The sequence below is a fragment of the Aspergillus lucknowensis genome, assembly GCF_044049455.1.
Source record: "Aspergillus lucknowensis strain CBS 449.75 chromosome Unknown BJX67scaffold_20, whole genome shotgun sequence".
Lineage (NCBI taxonomy): Eukaryota > Fungi > Ascomycota > Eurotiomycetes > Eurotiales > Aspergillaceae > Aspergillus > Aspergillus lucknowensis.
The window spans coordinates 52482-77746 of record NW_027263564.1 but is presented as its reverse complement, the minus strand read 5'-3'; the positions used below and the strand labels follow the sequence as shown (position 1 = coordinate 77746).

The 25265-nt window shown below is 51.9% G+C and overlaps 8 protein-coding genes across 8 annotated transcripts; 4 read left to right on the top strand and 4 right to left on the bottom strand.

The window, feature by feature from the left end:
• Positions 1–1362: 1362 nt before the first annotated feature.
• fhdA (putative transcription factor Tos4) lies at positions 1363–2949 on the bottom strand (the record flags this gene model as incomplete). Its single annotated transcript, XM_071031196.1, has 2 exons — positions 1363–1389; positions 1438–2949. The coding sequence occupies 2 exons, from the start codon at positions 2947–2949 to the stop codon at positions 1363–1365; spliced, it is 1539 nt and encodes a 512-aa protein (XP_070886127.1).
• A 1646-nt stretch (positions 2950–4595) lies between these two features.
• sun1 (SUN family protein UTH1) lies at positions 4596–5928 on the bottom strand (the record flags this gene model as incomplete). Its single annotated transcript, XM_071031195.1, has 3 exons — positions 4596–4637; positions 4693–5069; positions 5124–5928. The coding sequence occupies 3 exons, from the start codon at positions 5926–5928 to the stop codon at positions 4596–4598; spliced, it is 1224 nt and encodes a 407-aa protein (XP_070886126.1).
• BJX67DRAFT_353190 (uncharacterized protein) lies at positions 5602–6564 on the top strand. The gene has a single exon (XM_071029100.1). It carries the CDS (start codon positions 5988–5990, stop codon positions 6219–6221), a length of 234 nt encoding a protein of 77 aa, XP_070886125.1. The 5' UTR covers positions 5602–5987; the 3' UTR covers positions 6222–6564.
• Positions 6565–8199: 1635 nt separating this feature from the next.
• Positions 8200–10917, top strand: BJX67DRAFT_105213 (uncharacterized protein). The gene has a single exon (XM_071024242.1). It carries the CDS (start codon positions 8420–8422, stop codon positions 10805–10807), a length of 2388 nt encoding a protein of 795 aa, XP_070886124.1. The 5' UTR covers positions 8200–8419; the 3' UTR covers positions 10808–10917.
• A 2341-nt stretch (positions 10918–13258) lies between these two features.
• BJX67DRAFT_372066 (ribosomal protein L1p/L10e family-domain-containing protein) lies at positions 13259–16152 on the top strand (the record flags this gene model as incomplete). Its single annotated transcript, XM_071031194.1, has 5 exons — positions 13259–13327; positions 13395–14480; positions 14925–15242; positions 15322–15490; positions 15575–16152. The coding sequence occupies 5 exons, from the start codon at positions 13259–13261 to the stop codon at positions 16150–16152; spliced, it is 2220 nt and encodes a 739-aa protein (XP_070886123.1).
• A 158-nt stretch (positions 16153–16310) lies between these two features.
• Positions 16311–19942, bottom strand: BJX67DRAFT_353183 (putative sister chromatid cohesion factor (Chl12)). The gene is made up of 3 exons (XM_071029099.1): positions 19456–19942; positions 16895–19406; positions 16311–16830 (listed from the first exon to the last, which is right to left on the bottom strand). Exons 1-3 carry the CDS (start codon positions 19670–19672, stop codon positions 16401–16403), a joined length of 3159 nt encoding a protein of 1052 aa, XP_070886122.1. The 5' UTR covers positions 19673–19942; the 3' UTR covers positions 16311–16400.
• A 2185-nt stretch (positions 19943–22127) lies between these two features.
• BJX67DRAFT_105157 (thiamine diphosphokinase) lies at positions 22128–23932 on the top strand. The gene is made up of 3 exons (XM_071024241.1): positions 22128–22425; positions 22502–22581; positions 22662–23932. The coding sequence occupies exons 1-3, from the start codon at positions 22305–22307 to the stop codon at positions 23415–23417; spliced, it is 957 nt and encodes a 318-aa protein (XP_070886121.1). The 5' UTR covers positions 22128–22304; the 3' UTR covers positions 23418–23932.
• A 46-nt stretch (positions 23933–23978) lies between these two features.
• BJX67DRAFT_381161 (uncharacterized protein) lies at positions 23979–25168 on the bottom strand (the record flags this gene model as incomplete). The annotated part of the gene is made up of 3 exons (XM_071032972.1): positions 23979–24690; positions 24758–25003; positions 25089–25168. 3 exons carry the CDS (start codon positions 25166–25168, stop codon positions 23979–23981), a joined length of 1038 nt encoding a protein of 345 aa, XP_070886120.1.
• Between the last annotated feature and the right edge of the window lie 97 nt (positions 25169–25265).

Below are 25265 nucleotides of genomic sequence, written 5' to 3'. Positions count from 1 at the left end.
TGGCAATAGGTAAGATCGCGGCCGGCTATGTGTTACTACTGTCAGGGTGTGATAGCGAGTGTGTCATCCCCGTCATCGCAGAGACGGCGTACTCGTCGGAATTGAGAGATCGACATCGGGGGCTGTTCTGGAGAGTTGATATCGCCGTCCTTCGGTGGGATGTGTTGCAGGTACCGCTGGGCCAGCAGCGGGCATACTGACTGGAGAAGCATTTTCAGCGGGTTCTGTATAAGTATTATACCGCGCAGCGCTGAGTCGGATGGTTGGAGGGAAGTCGTCAGCCGCGATCACCAGACGTCCATCAGAATATACACATGTACTTGCCCTCCCTTGCCTATCCGGCCGAAGATAGCAGTAAGAAAATGCGGGCAGGCGAAGTCCGCATTTCCTGAGGGTCCCCCTTCCTTACTTGCACAAAGAAATGAAGTCCAGACGCGCGGGTGAGTAAAATACATCGATGAAAGCTCATCGTCGGTCCAGCCGGTCCAGGACTCACCCAGCCCCAACCCGCGAGATTGGGCTTCCTGTTCAAGACGGCTGGGGGCGCCTATAGTGAGGTTTGGGAACCCCATCTGCCCGAGCTCTTCGGGGTCGATGTCGTAGCCGCATGCCCAGCAGAGGGCTTTGTGTCCGCCCAATCCATGTGTACCGGATTGGAGGTGGGAGATGAGCGGGTGGCGGCGATGGAATGTTGAGGTGATGGGGTGGAACAGCTCGAGGAGGAAGGCCTCAGCGCAGTTGCTGGTGCCTTGAACGAAGAACGACCCCTCGCCGTGTTGGATTCGAATACAAGAAGTGAAGGCCCTGAATACGAGTTCCTCATCACAATTCCAACTTGTTGCATGCTGACTGAGCTCGTTGGAGAACAACGGCAGGTGCAATGCTTTCGAGTTTCACGGTTTGAACCAAGCGAATCCGCAGAGATGTGAATACTTTTATTTCACTCACGATAACGTACAGATCATAACCATGTCCAAAAAGAAATGTGAAGTACAAGATGTCCATCGGACATCGCTAGGTGCTCAAGAGCAATCGTACAGACGCTGAAAAGCCCACGGCTGATAGTCTTGATAACCGAGTGATAGCAGCCGGACGAAAGAGTCGCTGACATCGCACGAGAAATGGTGCGAAACAGTACCTCTAGCTAGAATGGATAGTAAGTAAAATGAGAGAAGAACCAAATCTCCTTACATCATACACCTTCATGTAAAACATAAAAGTCAGAATGGGTATGCCCACGCCACGCTATGCGAGTCCTGAGAACGGAAAAAGAGGGAATCGAAGGGAACGAAACAAGAGTTGATAAGTATGTACTGAGAACAGGATCGTGTCAAGTATTATGATTGCCAAGTTTACGGGTGTTTATTTCGGTTTCCGCCAGAAGTATTGCTGTTAATGTTAGCCCTGAAAGGGATTGTTGAGTTCAAAAGGACCCACCTTATGTTGCTTTCGGCAATTTCGCAGGCCGGGCTTCCTCAAGTCGGTGACGACGGCGTCACGACGCATCGGATCTTCGTCGAAATCGGGTATATAATAGTATTCACTCTCAAGTGGTTTACCAGCGGCATCCTTGCCTTCACGAGCAACCTTGCCAATACATTTAGTTGAATCAAGGATTGCACGGATCTCGCCCTTTGAGGGGCCATATCCTGATTGGCTGTCGGCTCTCCAGAAAGAGGGAGGGAGATTGCTGAGAATGGTGGAAAAAGGTGTGGATGAAAGACGCGAGAAAGCGAGCTGGTTGATGGCATGATTTTGCACTCGTTCGGCGTCCTCGTCGATTACCAACAGTTTAGTCGGAGCCTCTCGAGGAGGCTCAGCTGGGTTGGAAGGCTGCCGTGGGGACTGCGTAGGTTGAAGAGGCTGAGGTGGGACATGAGTGGGAGGGCGCGTGGACCGAAGGGGCGATTCATCGGCAGTAAATGAAGCCATTCGAGGAAGTATGTTGTCACCGAACGGCCCGAAAGAATGGACGATGGGATCATTCTCTTCATCGTGGTCTGACAAGGCGTCGGCCTTACTGAGGTCACTTAGATCACTAGACTGCGAGCTCTGGAGCAGAGATGCTACGCTTGAAGACGACTTCAATGCATCACCTGAGCTACCGCGGCGAACTGGGGATCCTTCGTCCTCGTACACAACCACCGCGTTTCGAGAGCGAGTTGGAGTAAATAGAGGTGATGACGGAGGTTCCATAGACTTGACAGCCGGAGACGGAGAGACGGGTGAACCCAGACGTTTGCGTTCCGCACTTGGGCTATCTTGTAAGCTGCGGCGACCCTGCTTCTTGCGTGTTGGTGTGGCTTCCTCCCATGCCTGCTCCGAGTCCGTAGATGCATCTTTCTCTCCGCGTGGCCATTGAACGAGAACGCGGGCTTCATGAACATCGATCATGATATCAGCATCCTTGATATCCGAGGTAAACGTCTTTCCTTTAGCCAAATCATACGTCTTTCCTTGACAGTGAAGCTTGATTCCATTCCACCCTAAGCAGACTATTTCCACCCGATCGCGGTCAAACGGGTTCGGAGCGGGTTTGTATGCAGCTTTGACGTGTAGCCTGGAGATCATCCGGTTGGCAGCAAGCTGGTAGTGGCACGAAGCACTCGATCTCCCCATCGTGATTGGCTCGCCACTTTCAGGAAGCATCAAAGTGGGAACATCGGACAGTGGAGTTCGTTCAGAGACGGCGGAGGCCATAGTGCGGCGTGATATGGGACGAGGTAGGGCCATCCGAGGGGGCGAGGACGACATGACATGGGTCGAGGAGGTCGGGACAGGAGTGGGATAAGTCGAAACAAAAGCATCACCGTCGCGTGCTACACGCTTTTGCGGTCGAGGAAGACAGGGGGAGGAGCTCAATGGCTCAAAAGCAGGTAAGAGGGACGCCGGACGCTTGACGCCTGCTACGGGAGCAACCGAATTGCTTCTTGGAGGAGAGGACTCCATGGTAGAAGGTAGTCGTGTCGGAGACAGCAAACTTTTCCTTTTCCCAAATAGCTGGGGAAATGAGGGAGAGGCTCAATTGAGTTCGCGTCGAGTACACGGCAGAGACTCTACACAATGGCGAGCGAGAAGAACCGTCAGAAAGAGAGAAAGACGGGACTGGAAGGCTGTGAAAGACGACAAGGAAAGAGCCCTGGAGCTTCCCTCCCGGGATGACGACTAGGAGGTTGGGAGGCGCGAGAATGGGTCTACAAAAAAGAGCGAACAGAGCATTAGGGGAGAAAAAAGGGAGAGGATGGTGCGAAGGTGGAATGCAGGCGGAACGACGAGCCTGCAAATACACGCTTACAGCCTGAGACGCGTTCGATAGCCGCCGCCGACAAGGGTCCACCTCACGTCGCGCATCTTCACAGCCTGACCATCAGAAACCATGCATTGCACCGCATGTTCAGCTGTGAACAGAAATGATAACTGAAGATTCGAAGTTAGACGCCGTCATGCCCCTCCCGAATATGCCTCCCTTGCCAATCCGCAGAATCCAACAGGGCGCGTCCATGTCTGGTGCCTCGCGATCTTCGGGACTAATCCCGTGACTCGCGCCAAATCACGTGAGATATTTGAAATGGTCCGTGCATAAGCCTTTCCTTAATGGACTGGAAACCATGCGCGCCATCCATGTGCGACGAAAATTCTCGATTTGTGATTGGCCAGTTTACGAGACGCAAGGACCTCAGTGCCACTGCCCTGACAGATTGGTGACGTCTCGTGAATCTCTGCCATCAGACAGTGGAAGAGCCTGAAGGACAGAAAAGGCCTTTGTATTGATCCCACCTCCTACTTCAAAAGGCGATCTATGATATTACTGAGTCGTCGAGGGTCCTGTCGTCACGTCAAGGAATCCTTTCGAGTTTGGATTGCCAACTCTTGACCTCGGGAATTAGTCGTACCAGACCTCGGGACGCGACGCGACTCGACTGTTCTGCCAGTGACAGTGCACGGCCAGCAGTCAAGGTAACTTCCCGTCCAAACCACCTGGGCAGCCAATTTGCGCCCAATTCCAGGGCAAGAATGAGCCTGCACATCACAATCTTTCCCCGCAGTCTCATCGTCAATTTTTATCCACGAGATTCCCCTTCTATAAACGGGGGTTGTCAGCCCTATCCAGGAAGTAAAGGAATCCAAAAATGTTCGCATTCGAGAACCCCCCACCACCGTCTCACGGCAAAACCCGAAGCCAAACCCAACGCCAACAACTCGATCGCGTCCAAGGCATGCGTCCTCTGCAGACAATCAACATCTCGCTAGCGAGCGTCCAAAAACTTAATAAATCTTATTTGGCTTCTGTGCGAAGAGTAACAAATGAGAGTATATAGAAGATTCGGAAATTGAAGCTACTTGATAGCAGAGAAAGTAAGTTTAAATACTGATGCCCCTGCCTGGCAATCGCAAGAAGGGAATAAATTATGGCAGACAGCCAAGCTTTCCAAGTCATATGACACAACACACTAAGATACACAAGAATGCAAACTGAAGCGTACATGATCAAAGTGTGAACAGGCATGAAATGTTTTCTATTTGCAAATTGGCCCGGGCGAGTCAGACCAAGTCGGTGTCGAGCGGACTCGTAGGTGAGTATGACATCGGCGAGTCTAGTAGAAGACGTAGTAGGCTTCACCGGACATAGCTTGGACCTAGAAGAAAGGTTAGTCACCAACTTTAGCGGGAAGCCAGTTACCGGAAGCTTACAGTGCAGCCAGAGTCGTTAGAGCCAGTATCGGAGATGAAGACTCCATTTTCGTACTTGCAAGATCCGCTAAGATTGTCACCCTTGATCTTGATATTGAAGTCGAGCTTCTCGTTGGTGGTAGGAGCGTTCTGGAAGATAGACAGCCACTTTCCGTTGTTCTCACCGACACCAAGGTTGATGGGGGCGAAGTTGCCAATAGGCTTGCTGCCATCGCCCCATTGGCATCCCTCTTCGATGGAAACACCAGCAGGGTTGACGTAGTACTGAGCTGAGGTCGTCTTGCCCTGCCACTTGTAGTAGGTAGCACCGTCAGGGCAAGTCAAGTCTTCGATAGCACCCGCGACTAGAGAGACGGGGACAGTTTCAGATTCAGTACCTATGTGAAATCAGTGAGAGCGTAACTTTGCGAGGTGTTGCCAGTCACACTTACCAGGGTAGTCAGTACGGCAAACAGCGACGTGTTGGCCGAGAGTGTTTTTCACCTTGACGCCACCAACACCGGGAATGCAGAGTTTGTCGGAGAGGTCCGGGTTGGTCTTGTAGAGCTTACCACCCTTGCACTGCAGACCACCGACGGACTGGCCAGTAGCGCCCTGGGATGTGGGCCATTGGGCTTTCTGGTAGCCAGGCGGGCAGGCATACGAGCACATGGCACCTTCGGTGCAGCTGTCACCGGTGACGGCAGTCACGATGTCGCCAATCAGTTTGCCCACGAAAGTCACATACTGGATACCAGAGTAGCCACCGAGGCCGAGATAATCAAGGGGAACGGCACCGTAATCGGATGGGAAAGTTTCACAGTCGATTTCACCGTCGGGGAACGGCGCGTCCAATCCGGTAGCAGTCGAAGAACCGCTGGAAGTGGGAGCGGGCTTGGTAGTTGTCGGAGCTGGCTCCGTCGTGGTGGTGGTGGTGGTGGTGGTGGTGGTGGTAGTAGTAGAGGATGAGGTCTCAATGAACTTCGCTGGGACGACTGTGGGAGTAGGCACCTCGGTAGTGGTCTGGCAAGGGTCGGTGGGCGGTTTGCCATCAGCCCAGGCCAATCTGCCATCGGTGATACCCTCGCACACATCCTCGGCAGAGATGGGCTCGCCATCAAGCACGTACTTGATGATCGTGGGGCCATCGACAGTGACAACTTCTCGCTTGTGATGATGACGGTGGCCGTGCTGGTGCTGAGCAGCAACAATGGAACCGGCAGTGGCCACGGTGAGGGCGATAGAGTTAAACTTCATCTTGTATAGATCGTGAAATGCCAACAAATCCTAACCAAATCGCTGGTACCGGTCAGTAAATGTTTCCAACAGTTCATCTCAAGCCATGCGGTCGCGTCTCTAGGGTGTGCATCCTCGTTGTTATTGCCGGGCCAGACTCTTCAGCGATCAAGTCAAGTGCCCGCAAGTTCCCGGTCCCCCTGAACGACAGGAATGCAACAAGCATAATATCAACACTGAAATTATCAACATACATCGAGTTCACAGCAATCCAGTCGCGCGTTCGCTTAAAAGACAGTGCTGACCACGAATGAAAGTCACAGGCGTCGGGAGGGGTTGGTGGTTCGATGAAGCGTATTCGACGAATATTGGGTCGAGATTGGGAAAGAGAGGAGGGTTCCAAATGAATGTACGGGAGAGAAACAGGTCTCTCTGGTCGGGTGGGAACGCTCAGGGGGAGGACGACGAGTTGTCCGAGGGCGAGGATGAAGGGGAGGCTGAAGAGGGAGGAGAAGGAGAGAATCGCGAAGGGACGACAAGGGGAGGTTTTTGGAAAGGAGAGGCGCCCACCTGGACAGTTCTCAACCTTAATGGAGAGGACCAAATTGAATTGGTCGGTCAGTCAACAGTCCAGGGGGGGCAGACAGTGCCAAACACTGGACGGTGGAGTGGAAGGCAAGAGTTGCGTGTGGCCCCTGCGGAGAGAGCGAATGAGAGGCCCTCCTCGGCAGGCAATCAAAACACTTGCACTAAACCTGGCCTGTCGGATTCAGGGGGTTCCACTGCTTCGAGACATGGCCTTGCTTCTCGTCTCTCGCTGGTTCGTTGTTTCTCTTCCAGACGAAAATGCTCAGAATCATCATGATCCACCCCCAGCTGATCTGAACCTCGACGACCCTGCTGGGGAACAACTCCATCGATAGTAGTTCCAGTGAGGAAGAAACCCTCCAAAAGTTGAACAAAAATCCCAAATTATACTCAGCAGTTGACCATGGAACCGCGCACATCTCTTGAAATAATTTGCAGGTGGAAGTGGGGAGGCCGACGTGGCTGCAACCCAGGTCCCATTGTTTGCTTTGAGAGCCCACGTTCCAAGGTTGAGCAGACCACATTCGGGACTCAGTCTCGGCCACCTCGCCCGCTGGATGCTAATCCCTTCGAGTACGACGAGGAGCATCGAAGTATCATACGATCTGAGAGCCTGCACAGCGCCTCGGCCTCACCAGACACTCTCTTTGTTTGGCTTTCCTGTTCCTGAATCCAGAGGTCAGAGCTTGGCGTTACCGAATTGAGACCCTGCAATCACAAGATCCAACCAAAATTACTCTTGGTGGGGATTTGACTTTCATGCCAGGTACACCAATCACAGCAGATCCCGACCCACCCTGAACCAGAGAGTCTCCCGAGGCTATCCATCATGGATTGAACCCCAGCATTTCAGAAGGCCTTCGAGGACTCATTACATATGAAGGCTAATCAATGTCAGTGCTTTACAGCAAGATTTGTGGGGCCCTCATAATCGATCTCTGGAAAGGCGGAACTTGGTGACTACAGGTATAGACAATTCAAATTTCCAACCAAAGTATTGACCTTGAAAATTTTCTGGAGGAAAACCGGATCTGATACCGTAAGAGTCAAAACCAGTGTCACCCCTAAGTTTCAACTTTTGTTTCAAGAACCCTAAAGCCAAGATCCGCTAGTATATATTGGGAAGGCACTCGGAATAATAATAATCCCCTTGTAATCAACATATCTCTCTTACAATACCAAGAAGCTACGTCATGTTTTTCCTTGGTATTGCCCAGTACGCTAGTTCTGCATTGGCTTGGCACGACTATCAACTTCCTGCCTGTTCCGACCTTGCCCCTGGGTTGAGGAGCTTAGCAAAAGCAAAGCGAGAACTAACTAGCATAGCTTCAATGACTGTCTGTTTATCATCATATTCTGCTTGTCAGGAACCGGATTGCTCTATGTCTATTATGCTTCGGGGTTGAAAGCTAACGCCATATGTTGTCAACGTTCGGATCCTCGGTGGCGTCTGCTGCCTCGACGAGATAAGCTTCGTGCCCTTGAAGAGCGACTTTGCCACCAAAACAAAAAAGCGGGTGGGAACGAACACCTTCGTATTGCCCTGCCCCTGTGCGCTAGGAGTGGATCATTTTCGGAGGCGAGACGAGATGCTTCTGATTTTGGCTTCCACTTTTTTGCCATCTTTACTCTCCTTTGCGACAGGACTAACTGCGTTGATACCGACTGGAGAAAACAGCTCCTTGTTTTGCTATCTAGTGAGCAGCGAAGCGGATCTGTGTGGGAAAGCAAGCACGTGATTCCGCCCCGCTCGCTGATATGGTGCCTCAGGCGTTGATTCAGACTTGGGAGTGCGAATACTGTTGTCTGTCACATGACATCGTAAGATGCACGAGCTCATCCTGCCGCGACCCCGCATTCTCAATTTAGCAGACCTGGCACACATTCGATTACATATTCCAGACTGCAACACAAGCCAAACAGAATGTCCTCGAACAACTCATCGGACGGAGCTCTTACTGGTGGACAGCCCCCTCGAATTGGCGTTAGCTGGCAGGTTGACATTCCGAACCTCATGACCATACTTGCAGCCATTGGTATAGCCGGGATGAAGAAGCTACAGCTCAGTGGAATCCATCTTGATACGATCGGATATCTATTGAAACTCGGAGAGATAACGCCGTGCACGATTCAATATCGCTTACAATTGCATGAAGCTCGAAAGATGCAGCGGGCACGTTATTGGTTCCATGCTGTCGTGGAATATGGAACAGGAAATAACTTTGTGGTCGATGAGCTTCTCAGAACTCGCTCTGGAGAGAATGCTCTTGCACTCCTTACTGCAGTGGTATCAGCTTTCGACAATATGGCTTCAGAAGTACTCACTCTTCTGTTTCAGAGGCTGTTCCCTTCACCTGAGAATGCTCCCGGTATAGATGAGCTTCAGCGCATACGATCTTTGTGTCTTCCTCTAGTCCGGAGGATGGACTTCAAAGACCGCTTAGCCGAGATACACGCCTGGCTGGTATCTGACTATGCACCGACAGTTCAATTCCAGGGAAAAGAAGCTTTACCAGACTCAGCAACAATGGCCGACCTTGTGAAAATATTATTCGATATCATACAAAATAGCGGAAATCGGTTAATATTTTACGGCATCAAAGGTGCAGCATGGCTGATTACTTATTCCTGGAAGGTGTTAGGCTTGGAGATCTGTGTCGTGCGACGAGATGGTCATGTGCATTCGTTCGAAGGCTCCTACAGCTCTGCCTCAGTTGTCGTGTATCCTGATGTCACCAAAGAGTTTGAGATATATCACCCAATCAACAAAGTGCTTGATATTGTGAAGAGCTCGACCCACTCGCCAAAATCGCACGAGCTTAATTGGGTTGTGTCATGTGATGAAGAGGGCGTGGACTTTTTCCAGCTATGCTGTGGATGGGATATGAAAGATCGTCAAGAAATCGGCAACTTGATATATTCGATAGCGAAGGAATATGTGGAGTTGCGCATTATGGAGGAGCATTCGAAAGTAGTACCAGTTTCATTCTTCTCGCACCACTCTGCGACGATTCTGGGCCGACTTGAGCAGACACTCCACTGCCTTGGCCTAAGAAACCAACTGAGATACAACAAAAACTGGAGAACTGATAATTTCAGCTTGCTGTTTGTGGGCGGGCTTGAAAAATATGACCTACAGCTGAAGATATTCTCCACGATGTACCAGCATGTCGAAGAGTCAACAATGAGTTGCTCCCATACCACCCTACAGGCCAGGGATATGAAGCATCTCTCATCCTTCTGCATACGATGCCGACTATGCAACGTCGTGCAAGGGTTATCGTATACTTCGGCCTTGCTGGCATTCACGGATTGGTGCCTGGGTTTCAAGAAGATTTCTATGCTGAGGTCATATATTGGCGGGAGTGCTCCGTCTAAGAACTCTTTCAGGTGTTTCCAGTGGATATACCACAACAGTATCTACCCAGCAGATGAGGAAACTTCGAGTGAAGCACGGCCTAAAGAACTTCACCTAGATCGTGGCGCCTTGGCATGCGAACTGTGTAAGATTTGCAGTGGTAGTCAGCAAGATGTGGAGATTATTGATTCCAACAAGGACAGATTTGTTGCAATCAAACTGGACGGAGCATTGTTCATCGACCACGGTGCTTCAGAAATAAATCTGCAGCCAGGCCCCATCTTCATGATTAGAGAGGGAGAATTCTCCCTCGGCGGTGATCGACGCTCGCTCTTAACAGTATCTCCACATAGCATCATATCGCAAGCAAAATATCAATCCTATGATGATTTGGAATACTTGCAGCCGGTGAATGGCTTTAAAGGTGCATCCATGTTAGTTGAAGCTTCACTTACGACGGATGCGATCCAGCTGCAGTATTTCTTCGTGGTCAAAAACTCGAAACAGACTATCAACTATTCTGTTAACCCTCGCTGCGCTTTCCATGGCCTCCGGTTTCTCAAGGTCACACTTTCATGTGGTCACTCCTTCGATGATCCGATACGTGTATCCAAAGTGTGTATTGGGGATGGACCGAACCCCATACGCTGGTGGAAGGACGATATGGAAAACTTGTGGCGGATCGTGGACACCCCGGGAGGCCAGCCCAAAGATGATGAGGGGATACGAAGTGGTAACCATCCGCCACTATTTTACTACCATCCTATTGCAAATAACTCCACTGCTCAATGGACAGCCGTCTCGGGTGTGCACCCGCTAATTCCGTGGCCGGGTATTATGTTACTACAAGATGATACTTGTCTGGCTTGTACTCGCGACCAAGCACTCCAGCTATTCTCCCTTTCTCCCAACATTCCGCGAATGGCAATGATACTATCTTATTGCTCTAATTAGTCACGAATCATCAGAGCGTGCCAAACTCGTCACTTTGTTACTCGCTTTCAGTTCACTCTGCCTTTACTGTACGTGGTTTCTGTTTTGTCGCAGCTCTTCTGTCTCATGTACTGGTTCTTGGTGCATATATAGGGTAGCTACAGTACATTCCGATAATGCAATGTGGACCCAAGACACGCTTTCTCGCCAAACTACACCTACTAGTTATAGGTATAGACTTTTAAGTCCAACTGCCCTCGCTAGTTTCGTTCATTCTCTTGACCCATGACGCAATTTCCCCCACAAATCTTTGGGCAACGCTTAGTTTAACACCACGCTCACCAATTCCACCTTTATTTGGAGGTGCCGTCATGCTGCCAAACGGTTGCATATTTGACTGATGTCTTCTGATAGTCCGCGTGTGACGGCTGGCTGCTTCCGCCATTCGTGAGGCATCACTGCTTACTGTCCTATCATTTGTCTCTTGGCGGGGGCGTGCAGGGTGCCATGTTGATGATCAACGTGATCCTCGGGAGGATCGATACTTGTGGGTTGAGATAGTGCAACGTGGCATCAAGAACTTGTCTTGTATTATTCGTATCTTGAAAACAAATGGTAAACGGCTCTAAGAAATCATGTGATAGACTTTACCATACCATACTGTACGCTAAATGGAGTTTCTCGGAAGAGGACAGAATAGGATTAGCGCTCTCTTGGCATAGGGTTTGGGATACAAAACAACCATCCCGAGAGGTGACACTAGTTTTGACTTTCACTATACGTTGTCTTATGACGTTGAGTCAACTCAAGCATTTCTTGCAACAACGCAGCGCGCAAGAAGCCTCCCAGGCTCATGTTGCAGAACTGTCGACTCCACATCAACGCTTTGCAACTTGGAAGAGACCCAGCCTTCCTCTTCCCTCATACCCTGCACACAGCAATTTAATCTTCATTCCTTGACAGCTAGCAGAAATGAGGTTGCAGTACAGGCTTAATCGTTCACAACCCAGCTCTGTACTCTCAAATCTTGGATGACTGACGTTAAATTCTGCTGTCAACATCAATGCCCCCGGATTTCTGAGTAGCACATGGCAGCTCTGGAAGGCTCTCGAAGCCTGAGACATGATGAACGACTCAGGTTCCCAGTTAGATTGCAACCGGTGTCCCGCTTCCAGTGTCCGCATCCAGCCAGCCGAAGCAGCGCAGGGGGGCCCTTGCATTATCTCCCATCAGACTCACCCTAATAGGATCTCCCATTATCCCTCAAGTCGAAGCTTGGGTGAGCATTATGAGCAGCTCTCAGCAAAATTCACAGCATTTCCTGGTATCGACGTTTCCTCTGAAGATGGTGGTCACCAGAAGGTCCCAATATCCCAATACTCAACAATCAGTCCAAACTCCTGCACTGGCCACTCCACGACCAGTTGAGTCCGCAAGAGAAAAATGGAGAGCGACGTGGTGATTTGAAGAGTCGAGACTGCACAGGAAGATCGCAATCCACTCGATCTCCACTTGCCGTGCATCATTTCCGCCAATGTCAGCCGAACCTGAAAACAAGCTTTTCAATGCTCACCATCCTCCCTCACCGTTGTTCTGCGCCAACCATCATAAGCGCGCCGCAAATCTTCACAAGGTGAGTCACTATCACATCGCTAGTTCCCCAATGAGAATTCCGGTTCAATGAAGACACACTCTTCTTCCAAGGAGACGACTGGAATTTCTTTGGAGGTGACCTCTTGAGGTTCGAGCAGACTTGCATGGTTCCCTCTCGCATCTCTCCCCATTCCCGAGAGCTTCTCTCATCTCCGCGGGCACCCCGTCCTCTCGGATGCGCTGCATAGGAGCGCCAAACCCGTGAGCCTGGACTCAGCCCATCATCATGTGAACACGCCCAGTGCTACGTTTCCAGGAAACGTTTCTCCCACTCCGTGTAAACGGGAGCATGTGGAAGGATGTCAGCTGACGGGAGATTCGGTCGCAGGCGAGCGATTTGCCATGAACGGAGAGAACGGCAATTTAAAGGTCAAGGAATCGAGATTACCCTACATAAATGTTGAATAGCAATTTCAGAGACCATTGCCGAATATCAATCCTTCAATTAATTGCAAGTTTTCGCTCCCGATTTTCGGTGGTTTTGGTTGAACGAAAACTATATATCTGCACACGCCTCTGGGGACAGCAGGGCTCCGACTTCCACAGCAACAACCGGTCTATGAATACCCATAATCTTAAACAAGCGATATAACAACAAGATGCACGGCTATTAACAAACAGGGTCATGGCCCCTTGGTTTGCGTGTGGCTCATCGCTCACAGGGATTTCGCCCATCGAGACGTTAAAAACATGACTAATCACAGGTTGGCAGAAAATACACCGCCTTTGGTGATTCGACTTTTTTTTATCGGTTGATACCAGGAAATTTCGAGGAGGTCGAAATTGGTTGAATCAACTTCACAGCCTCTAAAAGCCAAAATGGGGTCTTCTACGGCGCTTACCACCAAGGTGACATCTGGGACTCCCTACCAACTTGATAGGAGCCAGGTATGGACCATTGTTTCTGAGAAAAATCGCTGCGCTCTGTACCTAATATTCATTCGCATCCCTACAGGTCTTGAGAGCGTCGGCTGCACTCCTGCGGCACATGAAATCAAGGCAAGACGAGAAGGAAGCGTCCGCGACGAAGAAGACCTTGATTGGAGACAATGACTCCGATTCGGACGCTGCAGACACCCCGCTGCACAACGAAGCCATCTGGCTTGTGCTCACGACGAAAAAGCACGTTGTTGACAAGAACCGGCTTAAGCCTGGGAAAATTAGTATCCCGCACTCATTGAATGCCTCGCCGTCGCTGAGCATATGTATCATTACCGCGGACCCCCAGCGGTCTGTGAAGAACATTGTTACGGATCCGTCTTTCCCGCAGCACCTGTCCTCGCGCATTGAGAAGGTCATTGGATATTCGAAGTTGAAGGATAGATATAAGAGCTTTGAGAGCCGGAGGCAGTTACTCTCGGAGCACGATATCTTCCTAGCGGATGACCGGATTGTCATGCGCCTGGTTAATACACTCGGGAAGGTTTTCTACAAATCTAGCAAGCGGCCGATTCCTGTACGTCTTGCGCAGATTGAAAAAGTGGATGGGAAGAGGGTGAAGAAGGACCCGAAACAGAAGAAGAGAGATGAGGAGGCCAGTGCCTTTGCCAGCCCGGCTATTGTTGCAAAGGAGATTGAAAAGGCACTTAACTCTGCACCTGTGCACCTGGCCCCGGCCACGACTGCAGCTATTCGGGTTGGATCATCCAATTTTACGAGCGAGCAGCTGTCTGAGAACATCGATGCCGTGGTGAAGGGGTTGACGGAGAAATTTGTTACGAAAGGGTGGAGGAATATTAAGGCTCTTCATGTCAAAGGGGCAAACACCATGGCAATGCCGATCTGGTTGGCGAATGAGCTGTGGGTTGAGGAAACGGATGTGGTGGAGGCTGTGGAAAACGCGGAGGCCAACGAGAAGAACAGTAAGAAGCGTAAGCAGATTGAGGGCGAACAGAAACTCATAGAGGGAGGCAACAAGAAGTCTCGGAAGCAGAAAGCGCCTGAGGATGATGAGGAGGCCTCGTCGTCGGTGGCTCGCAAGCAGAAGCTCGAGAAGCAGAAGGCGCTGGCCCTGGCGGACGGAGAAGCCGTGGCGCTTCAAGTATCATCTGGGCCGGCGAAGAAGAAGAAGAAGTTTCTTTCATGATTTAGTGGTTATGGAGTTCAATTGGCGGCTTTTCATGTCTGTTTCCATATCGTGTTTCGGTCTATGCATTGGACATGCCAGTGGGTTCTTGCGAATGCAAATCATCTCACCCCAAATCTTGCTTGATTGAAGGGCTTATGAGCCCATCGTAGAACTTCGGTCATCTGCTTGGCACCTCGTCCGCAGCAGTCTTCCGCCTGGTAACCGCCTGGTAACCGAGGCCATCCGAGGATCTGCGGGTGCTTGGCGCTCCCGATGATAGCCATGATGATTCCGGTCCCGGACCGCCAAAACTTCCACCATCCGTCAGGATTCGGGCTCATCCACCTCTTCAAGAATAATCCCTCCACCGCCACAACACGACACCTGCTCTGCTTCCTGGGAAGCCCAAGAAGCGAGACCAGTCCGGCAACAATGGTATTCGCTGCCAGAGCCTCCGTCCTCCGCGCCGCCCGCGCACAATTCACCACGACCCGAGCATTCGCCTTCAATCAGTCTGCGCTCGCCCGCCTCCTCTCCACGCTTGCCGTGCTCGAACAGCGCGATGGGAAACTACAGAGCTCTTCTGTTTCGGCAATCTCCGCGGCGTTGAAATTGGGAGGTCCTGTCACAGCCTTTGTGGCTGGGAGTGGCGTGAAGGCGACATCGGCGGCCGAGGCGGCTCAGTATAAGGGTGTAGAGAAGGTTGTTGCTGTTGAGAGTGAGGCTTATGAGAAGGTAGGTATATACGGTTACCCCCCTGTGCACTCCGAAGAGAAGGGGAAGAGAATGCCGACAGCTGCTAATCCTAGCCCAGGGCCTCCCTGAAAATTACGCCCCGCTACTCGTTGAGAACATTAAGAAGGGCGAATACACACACATCATCGCAGGCCACTCTGCCTTCGGGAAGAGCCTACTCCCCCGTGTCGCCGCGCTCCTCGACGTCCAACAAGTCTCCGATATCACCGCCATTGAAAGTGAAGACAGTATGTCCCCACCCCGGCTCGCCGTACTCAAGAACCACGAGGCAGTCTCTAACGAATCCTCTCCTTCTTGGGGGAGAAAAACAGCATTCGTCCGCCCCATCTACGCCGGCAACGCAATCCTAACCGTCCAATCCACCGACCCTATCAAGATCCTCACCGTCCGCGGAACTGCCTTCCAAGACGCCGAATCCACCGGCGGCAGCGCCACCGTAACCGAAGGCGTCGACCCCCAAGCCCCCGCCCAAACTGAATGGATCTCCGAAGAGCTTGCCAAATCCGAGCGTCCGGATCTTGCGACGGCTGGCCGTGTCGTCTCCGGCGGCCGGGGTCTCAAATCCAAGGAGGAATTCGACCGCATCATGGTCCCCCTCGCTGATTCGCTCGGTGCGGCTATCGGTGCTTCCCGTGCAGCTGTGGACAGCGGCTTTGCAGATAACAGTCTGCAGGTTGGACAGACTGGGAAGAATGTCGCGCCCCAGTTGTATCTGTCCGTCGGGATTAGCGGGGCGATTCAGCATCTTGCCGGGATGAAGGACAGCAAAGTGATTGCGGCGATTAATAAGGATGCAGATGCCCCCATTTTCCAGGTTGCGGATGTGGGACTCGTGGGGGATTTATTTGAGAAGGTGCCTGAGTTGACGGAGAAGCTTAAGTCTGCCTGAAACCTAGTTGCCAGCTGAACGGACGAAGTAGTCCGGTTTCTTTTGTCTTGGTTTGATACAGGTTTCATGAGCTTGATTTGTATACCACCCTTGAACAGTATATCTAGAGTTGAAATGCACACGATCGTCCGATGCCAGCTCCAAAGTCAAACAACAACCGTAGGTATCTTGAATTTAACGCTCACATACTCATCATAACCATATGTCGGGTTGAGCGCTCCGCACTCACAGGATACACATGAAGCCGCCTACAACCCCGCCAACAGCTCGTCCATGGAAATCGGTTTGCGCACCGCATTTGAAAACCCATCGTGATACGTCACCCAGACCCTCCTCCCAGTACTCGAAGACTCCTGCTGCGCGGAGCTCTCCTTCGTGTTGGTCTGTGTATCCTCGCCTGGTAATGACTCCTGTATAATTCTTCCAAAGAAGTCACGCTTGGCCGCAGTTCCGGGTGTTAAATTTGTGGGTCTAGCAGCAGGGTTCTGTCCATCAGCGGTGGGCTTCTTAGTAGTCTTCTTCCCGGAATTTGTTGTTGAAGGCATGGCTTCAGATTGTTTTCGGACGGTTTCCTTGCGGTATTCCTGGTCGAGGACTTGGCGGATAGCATAGCGGACTGGTCCAGAGGTTGAGGTGATGCCGTTCGCTTTGGAGTACGTTACCAGGGAGTCGAGAGGCCTGAAGACGGTTAGTCCGAGAACTAGATTCACAGGTGAGGGAGTAACTGGGTGGGTGGTCTTACGGTTCCATTCGGTACGCCCATCCACTATGTGCACCACCTTCACCTTCGACGCGGACTTTCTCAAACGTGATGCCGAGGCCTGTCATAACGCGGACCGCTGCCTGGACGAGGGCGCGTTCACTTTCCTTACGGACGCTTGCCACATTTTTCTGCTCGTTTCCTCGCACGACGACGGGTTTCACGTCTGGCGAGAGCATCCTGACAATGTTTGGAACGAGTTCGGTGGCGAGGCAGTTCGGTGATCGGAAAAGACGGAGTAGGGGAGCGGAGAAGCATGATTGGAATCCTGTAAGAATGGCCTGATTCTGTTTGAGAGCCTCGAAGGCCGCAAAATCTGCCCTTGGACCTGAGAAAGGATGTTCCTCTTCTTCTTCCTCGTCGGCCTCTTTATACTGAGGTTGAGCCCTGCCTTGGGCGGTAGCGAAGAGGAGATGGAAGGCTGAAATAGCTTGGCCAAGATATGCGCCGAGCTCCCAGTCGTGAGCAGAATAAACCCTAGACGAGACGGTATCATGGAAGTGGAGCCAGTCGTATGCTGCGTTGGGCTTTGAGAGGAAAGTGTCGTCCTGATAGGGTTGTAAAGGGTACACGGAAAAGCAATCCGCAGTACAACGATCGTGGTCGCCACTCGCGTCAACCATTTCGCGTAGCCTGCTAATCGCATGTCGCTTTTTGATACTCGCGACATCTATAGGCACTTCTCCACCTGAGCGATCGAAGGGATCCTGGAATGAGTCTGCATGGATCGGCACATCCGGAAAGCCAGCCCCTTCCGTGAAAACTCGATCCACAATATCCCGCACCCCCCCACGGTTCACACCTTTGAAGAACGAGCTACCTCCAGTATCGCCGAGGACGTGCTGTTCTAGCCAGTTTCTCGTCAGCTTTAATGAAGCAGAGCTTTCGCTTCTAAGCTTGTGGGCCACCCATTCTGCTGCTACGAGGACACTTCGAATATCCCCTTCTGCCGCTCCGCTGCTTTTGACGCCGGCTTGCTTTCTTTTCGCAAGCCCCCAGGACGCCTCACAGAGCCGTCTCACCCCGTCATTGTCTGATGGAATCCCTTCAAGGGTGAATATAGACTTCATCCGGGAGACGACGTTCTCCAGCGGTGCTTGACGTACGTGGATAATTTCTGCGATGGAGGATGCTCGGAGTGGTCGTAAACTCGAATGATACACGTCATTGCAAACTAGAATCAGCGGGCGAAGGAATTGGAAATTGTCACTTTTCTTCTTCCTTCCGCTCGACGTTCGTTCAGACGTGCGTGAGGAGCTCTTCTGGTCCAGAAGAAAGAGGTCGATCAAAGCTTTCATGAAACCTCCCTCACCAGAACCGCCAGAGCCACTAACGACGCCGTCCACTTCGTCGACGACAACACAAACGGGTCGTCCTACCTTGCGCACTTTCTGCTCGCCCACCTCCACGTTCATGCCTTTGACATTCTCCGTGCCGAGCGCATCCCTGATCCTGCCCTTGACTACATCTCTGCTACGCTCGTCGCTGGCGTTGATCTCCAAGACCTCGTAGCCTGCCTGCCTGGCGCATACATGGGCCAGAGTCGTCTTCCCGAGCCCAGGTGGGCCGCAAAGTAGCAGTACTTTCCGGTGTGGCCGTTCCTCCCCGTCAGTAGAGTTGGCTTTCTTGTGCTTGGACCGAGCAAGATTTGGATAGACGATCGAGTCCCACCCTCTCAACCAACGCAAGATAGATCGATTGGTCCGTTCATCTCCGATGAGCTCGGTGTATTTTCGAGCACGATATTTTTCAGTCCACATAGCTGTAGTCAGCTTCTTGTCCTTCTTGTTTCCAACCGGAGATTCAACCGACCGCCGCTTCAGCGGCGCAGCGGTGGATTTTGATGCCTCAATGCGGTCAATATCCTTCGTCGCCTCATCGAGTAGTTTGTGAATCTCAATGCCATAGTAGTCCTTCTGGGCTCTCCCGGGCGCTGTAACTGACCGACTAGCCACGAGTCTTTCATAGGAAACCCGAACGCCAGACTTTCGTAACGGAACGTTCAAGGTCTTTCCGGAACACGTCTTTATTTGTACCGAGATGGGTGTTCTTCTCGGCGGAGTAAATAACACATCGGCTGTGCCACGATCGAGAGTAGGTTTGGCAGGTTTGGCGACAGCAACAAACTCTATAGATGGCTGGGCTCGGGGGATCTCAGGGAGCTCTTGAGAAGGGTGCTCGATAGATTGTTCTTGAATAGCAAACTGGCTCTCCAGCTGCGCGTCATTAAAAGCTTCTAGTTCGTCTTCGTTGTCGTCATCGTCATCCAGGAAGCCGCCCATGATCTTCTGCCGCTTGGGCACCGTGACCTGCGAATGCTCCCCATTCTTCCGTTTCTGGGAGTCCGGCGAAGGGGCACTCGAGGGAAACACAACTGGCGAGGAAATAAACGGCATCCTGGGAGTCGGGGGCGAAGACGGGGACGAGCCCTGTTCTCGGGGTGGAGAGCACACGCTTCGCAGCCGCGCGTTCTTCGAAGGCCTTGTGGGAGTGTCTGCTATCGTTGTCAGAGAACGTCCTGTCCACAGGTCGAAACTGCGTACCTGGCCTCACGTCTTCGTCGCTGCGGAAAACATCGGACAGATTCCAAGATCGATGCTGGATTACAATCTTGTTTCTGGTCTGCTCTCCTCGCACCAGATTCAACGCCTCGAATTCGTCGGAGAATGTTTGAGAGGGGAGATCTCCAGGGCTATCGGAGTGAAGGTGGATGGCAGGGTCGAAGGAGGGAAGAGTAGGTGGTGGAGAGGAATCCGTCATCAAACAATCAGACCGTACTCCTCATGTGGATCTCGTTCAATTGTTCCCATTTGATGTCCTCCACGACAGTCGAGGCAACGCGAAGAGGAGAAAGAACGCGACGCGCATTGGTGCACTAATCCGGATTGGGATGTTACGAGAAAATTAAGATCCGGAGTCGGTGCCTTGATGACACCTGAGGCAGGCGCCCGTTTGGGATCTGAGGAGGCCGTGGGCTTTCGGCACGTGGAAACATTATTCAAAAATGCAGGAAAGAAGATGGGGGAAATCGGCAGCTTCCTCAATACCGGCGAGCAACCCCGAATTTAGAGAATTTCAAATCCGCAGCTGATCCTGGAGTTGGCTTCAAGGGAGCATGTCGGAGTAAAATCTGAAGGGCTCGGAGTACCCTCAGCGGGCACCCAATCTAGACCCCGACCAATTCATGGGCCCAAGTCGCAACAGAGAATAATGGGCCCCCAAGAAATACTTTGAAATCCACCATCATCTCCTTCATTCGATCCTTCACCATCATGGGCAGCACACGCAACTCTTGACTTCTCCCAAGGAGTCGGAGTTGGATCTTGGAAGATTTCGGAATACCAATGTTTGATGTGGACGCCGGAGTAAAACTTCATAGTTGTCGGAGTTGGAGATGATTGTTCCGCCCTCGTTTCCAACAGTGTCCACCCGTCTGTTTAGAAATCAACCAACGCCCGAGTCGAACAGTGGCTCGGATACGAGCGCCAGAGCCCAGCGAAATCTCCAAATCAAATCCGGTCACATCTCCCAGACCAAGGCTGGCAAAGCTTTCGTAAGCATCTTGGTTCTGGCTCTGGCCTGAGTCATGAGGCCAGCCCGGTGCAGCGCAATGCGCATCCAGAGAAGATCGATTTGAAGACCGCCGGGCCAACCAGCGTGCAATGCGATCATGGCTCAGAGGGCGTACCAATGGTGTGCCATGAGAACGAAGTGTGGCGGTTGCCTGAGTCACTTCTTCACAGTTCCCACTCGCACGCCCTCCGATGATGAGGGTCTAAACAGTGCAAAGACGTCAAAACCTTGGTGCCTGAAACCTGCGCCTGGGACTGGCTGATGGGAGTGAGCGTGGAGAAAGCATCTGTCAAATTCTCCATTTCTAAGCTTGGTTCTCGCCAGTCCCCAGGCCTGTGCGTCATTCCTCTAGATCCTTGGCCCACCCTCACTCCGAAGCCTCATCGGAGTAAAAGTGGACGGAATACATGTGGTCGAGATGACTCGCTATCCTGAGGGAATGGGTATATATAAAGGCTGGGGTTGTGGTCTGGATTCTTCTCATCATCAGCTTCAGCGTCAATTCAGCCAAAGCAAACAAAAATTGGAATTCTCATACAAAGCACCACTTCCTTGATATCTCCTCTGCATACCACATTCCACAACCACAAAACTATCCTCACAGCCAGACTCAAAGGCTTTCCAAACCTCGTTGAAGCCCCCAAACGCCGCAACAATTCCCAGGACACTATTCCAAGCCAAGCTCAAGTCTCCCTCAAGCAATTCCGAAGCAATGGCATTCGACAGCAAAAAGAAGTCCTCCATGAAGACTCTCGACGATACTTCATCGACCTACTCCACTTCTACTGTTCTGAAAGAAAAGGAAGAGGCCAAGCGCAAGTGGTTCTCCAAGAGCAGCAACAACACCGACTCGAAGAACAAGACTGCGGCCGTTCGCAATGAAGCTATCGCTACCTACCTCTCCCTCCGTTAGGCTGGTTGAGTCGCTCGCATGGGGCAGCTGCTGAGGATACAGAGCCAGCCAGTGGCTGGCCCTGGGTCGGCCTGATATTTTTACGGTTACCATGATTGGGATGGGATATGTCTGATCTTGTTTGTTTATTGTTGCCTTAAACTTTGCGCCATTGCTATTGGGTGATTCGGCTTTTTAGAGGAGTCTTGAATGTTCGGATGGTCAGAGTATATAATATTGGCGTTGGTTCTGCCTAATACACTTCCTGGTTCACTTTTGACATCACACAGAGTAGCATTCTCCAAAGTACAGTACGCTAGGCGGCTACAATTCAGCTCTTTTCGGGGCTTTCCACTGGGCATACTTTGAAAAGCTCCATCCGGATGGACAAGTGAGGCCCATGCACATGTTGACGTGCTTTCGATAACTTTGGAAAGCCCGATGCCCGGAGTCCAATGTCAGTGCGTGGATGCATGGACGGACTGCTCTGAGAGATCGACACCACTTTCGATCCGACGTCATCGGGGTCAGCATCCGACTAGGTTTCCAGATTCCACGCAACGCCCGTTCCATTCCCACCTTCCTTCAATCCCGCAAAGCCAAAGCCAAACGGAGTACGATCGCGATGCGCCATCGAAATGGCAGCTGCTGAGTCAGCGTCTGGACCACGACACCTGCAGCTGGGCACCTGCAAAAGCGCCTACCTGCCGAAAAGAGTTAACATCTCTCGTGGCCTGGGCTGTGGTGCTTGTCCGAATCGAAGATCGCTGCTCACTGCTCAGGCGTACAGAGATATACTTAGTTAAGCTTCAGCGTAGTTGATCTGCTGTGCGGCTCCGAGCTTCCCCAATCCCGACTTCGGAGCACAAATTCCAAACCTAGCCCTCTCCAGGCCCAAACCCAGGGCTTCGCTGAGACAAGCTCACAATGGAATGGGATCCCACTCGATTTTTTGGAGAGGCGGGTGTCAAGACACCGCCTCCGTTTGCTCTGGTGGTTCTAAACCAACCGATTAACGAGGTTGCGCTCTCGGTACTCCGAAAACACGGTATGTCACGCGTCACTGGAGTGTAACGCGGCTACGACCTGTGTAAGAGAACACCAGAGCTAATTGATACCGATAGCACTCGTCACCGTCTGCGCGGACGGCGGTGCAAACCGGTTCTTCGAGTTCGCGAAATCTCGAGGGCGGGAATCCGCTGAAGTATGTATGCTCCGCCTCCCTCCCTCCCCTGTCGAGTGAGGTAGATCCAAGTATACGAGGCTGATCATCACCACCCACAGCTCCCCGACACAATAATTGGCGACCTCGACTCAATCCGCCCAGAGATCCGATCCCACTACTCCAATTTCGGCGTTCGCATTGTCGAGGACGACGATCAGTACTCAACAGACTTCACAAAGAGTCTGCGGTATATCCGTGAGCACGAAAAAGCAATCCTGTCTTCCACATCTATCACGGCGCGAGGCTCAGCTCCCGTACCGTCAGCACCAGAAACAGAGACAAGCGAACAGAGGAACCTCGAAATCCTCGTCCTGGGCGGCCTCGGGGGCCGCGTGGACCAGGCTTTCTCACAGATTCATCATCTTTATCTCATGAACCAGCGACAAGAATCTTCACTCGCGGACACTCCTGGTGCCGGATCTGGATCAGGGAACCTCTATCTCATCTCCGAAGAAAGCATAACCTTCATCCTTAAGCCAGGGAAGAACACGATCCATGTCCCTGGGACGAATAGACCGCGTATCAGCACTAGCACCTCCACTTCTGTCTCCACAGAACCCCAAAAACCGCTCAAAGAAGAGGAGGAGGGGGGAGAATACCTACTCGAAGAAAACATCGGCATAATCCCGCTCTCGGGCCCAGCCTGCATCAGCACAAAAGGCTTCGAGTGGGACGTCGAAGACTGGCCAACAGAAATAGGTGGCCAGATTAGCACGAGCAACCATATTCGGGCTGAGGTGGTGACTGTTGAGGCGAACGTTCCTGTGCTGTTTACACTGGAATTGGCGAAAAGGTTGAAGCGCGTATCGAGATGAGAGCTATCCCGTGCCCTCTCGCTCCCTACATATCTGTTAGTTTTGCAGCATGACCTTGAACGGCCCATTCCCGGGTATAAAAATAGAATGGGAGATGCCCAGGTGGTATAGAGAGGGGAACTCATTAAATTTCTACCTAACAATGGCGTCTCTTCACGTGAAGTGGGAATTTTATGATTCCCTCAAAACAAGACCGACTCCGAACCTGAATCAATCCCATCTTCATCGCGCCTGAGTAAACCGAGAATAGCAAAGGATATCAATAGCCAAGCCGATAAATAAGCGTGGAAAACCGCGAGAGGAGCTGTAGGAGCATATCCTCACTACCAGAGTAAACTAGTCCAAAAAAGCAAGCACAAGCACAAAACCAGCATTCATAACAGAGTAAATCCAAATGGACCTTAGCCACCTACTTCAGACCCGTCTTCAAGTCAAATCCATATCCTGATTATACTGTACCTGACGTACCCCGGATAACAGAGACAAGCATCGTTCAACAAGGCATACAAAAACAAGCTTCTACCACATTGATATACACCATTTTAGGGGGTAAGAAGCGGGTCACTTCCTTAGGATAGCCTCGTACAGAGTGCCGATGGCACCGATAGCGGCGCCGGTCAAGATGCCAGCGTACTGGAACGGGATAGACGCGTTGACGGTCTGAACGGAGGATTTGCTGTAAAGATTCCAAAAGGTGAAACCATGCGCGTAAACTAAGTAGGCGACGAGCGCCTTGGCAACGTTGAAGCTTAGGGGATCAAAGTTCGCCTGAGAAATACGGCCGCTGCCCCGACGCGTATGCGTCGCAGGTCTACCGGTCGACTGCGCGACCTGCAAGCTGATGTTGAAGAAGTACGCAACAGTCAGAGGTAACAGAACGCTAGTCAGCACCCAGAGCGAGACGGGAGCCCAGAATGAGCTATCGACGAGCACGAAGAGATCTGGGATCTTGACCGGAATTGCCGGAGAGTGAACGGCATCAACGGCGGGAACTGTCGTGAGGTACCGCAGCGGCAGGACTTCCTTGACGATGCTCGCTACCTCCAAAGCTGCAACGATAAGTTCGACCGCTTTCACGCTGCTGAGGGTAGTGCGCAACGAGTCGGAGTGTTCCTGTACACCGGAGTCTTTCCAGGCCTCGCCGATGCTCTTGCGCAACGCAGTCGTCCGCCGGTCGATCGCTTCAGCGACGACAGCCGGCGACGCGGGCAACTGAACGGCGACATCCGCTAATGGACGCGTCGGAGTCTGAGCGGGCACGTCAGATTCATCTCTGCAAGCAAGGCGTTAGTAAAGTTTAAGCTGCGCGCAAAGCGCGTAATAATATACACGCGACATACGTGACCTCTTTTTCCCCCTTCGATTTCGCCGATCGCCGACGGACAGTTTTTGGGGCTTCCTCTTTGACGGGTGAGATTGTGCCTCTGCTTTCTCGGCTCTCTCTCTTCACCGGCGACCCGCGCGATCCTTGTGACAGGCGCCTATAGTAGTCTCCGAGTCGCTCGTCTTTCCCGAAGATGGAGCGATTTGCTTGGAGATGTTCGTCTAGTCTGGCGGCGAGATCGGGCTTGGTGAAGTCTTCATAACTAGAGCGAGTCAAGTCGTCGCGTTAGTCTTCAGTAATCGCGCGCGGATGGAGAGTGGTGCGCCGAGGGAGCATCGCGAACTTACTCTTGGAGAGCGGTCACCTCCGCGAATTCTGTTAGCTGAGCCTTGCGCAGCTTCTGTAAATAAGGCAGTGCGGCAGACATGGTGACGGTAAGCGCGGACCATGCGATAACTTAGTCTGAGCAAGGGGGGAGAAGACTATGGGGAGCGGGAGGCGGTAGAAAAACAAGTCAGAGGAGC

Coding starts and splice junctions, on each gene's coding strand:
- BJX67DRAFT_105157 (XM_071024241.1), top strand. CDS start 22,305: ATGGAATGGGATCCCACTCGATTTTTTGGAGAGGCGGGTGTCAAGACA. Junction 22,426..22,501: donor CTCGGTACTCCGAAAACACG/GTATGTCACGCG, acceptor TGATACCGATAG/CACTCGTCACCGTCTGCGCG. Junction 22,582..22,661: donor GAGGGCGGGAATCCGCTGAA/GTATGTATGCTC, acceptor CACCACCCACAG/CTCCCCGACACAATAATTGG.
- BJX67DRAFT_353183 (XM_071029099.1), bottom strand. CDS start 19,672: ATGACGGATTCCTCTCCACCACCTACTCTTCCCTCCTTCGACCCTGCC. Junction 19,407..19,455: donor CGACGAAGACGTGAGGCCAG/GTACGCAGTTTC, acceptor CAACGATAGCAG/ACACTCCCACAAGGCCTTCG. Junction 16,831..16,894: donor TGGGCGTACCGAATGGAACC/GTAAGACCACCC, acceptor AACCGTCTTCAG/GCCTCTCGACTCCCTGGTAA.
- BJX67DRAFT_105213 (XM_071024242.1), top strand. CDS start 8,420: ATGTCCTCGAACAACTCATCGGACGGAGCTCTTACTGGTGGACAGCCC.
- BJX67DRAFT_353190 (XM_071029100.1), top strand. CDS start 5,988: ATGTTTCCAACAGTTCATCTCAAGCCATGCGGTCGCGTCTCTAGGGTG.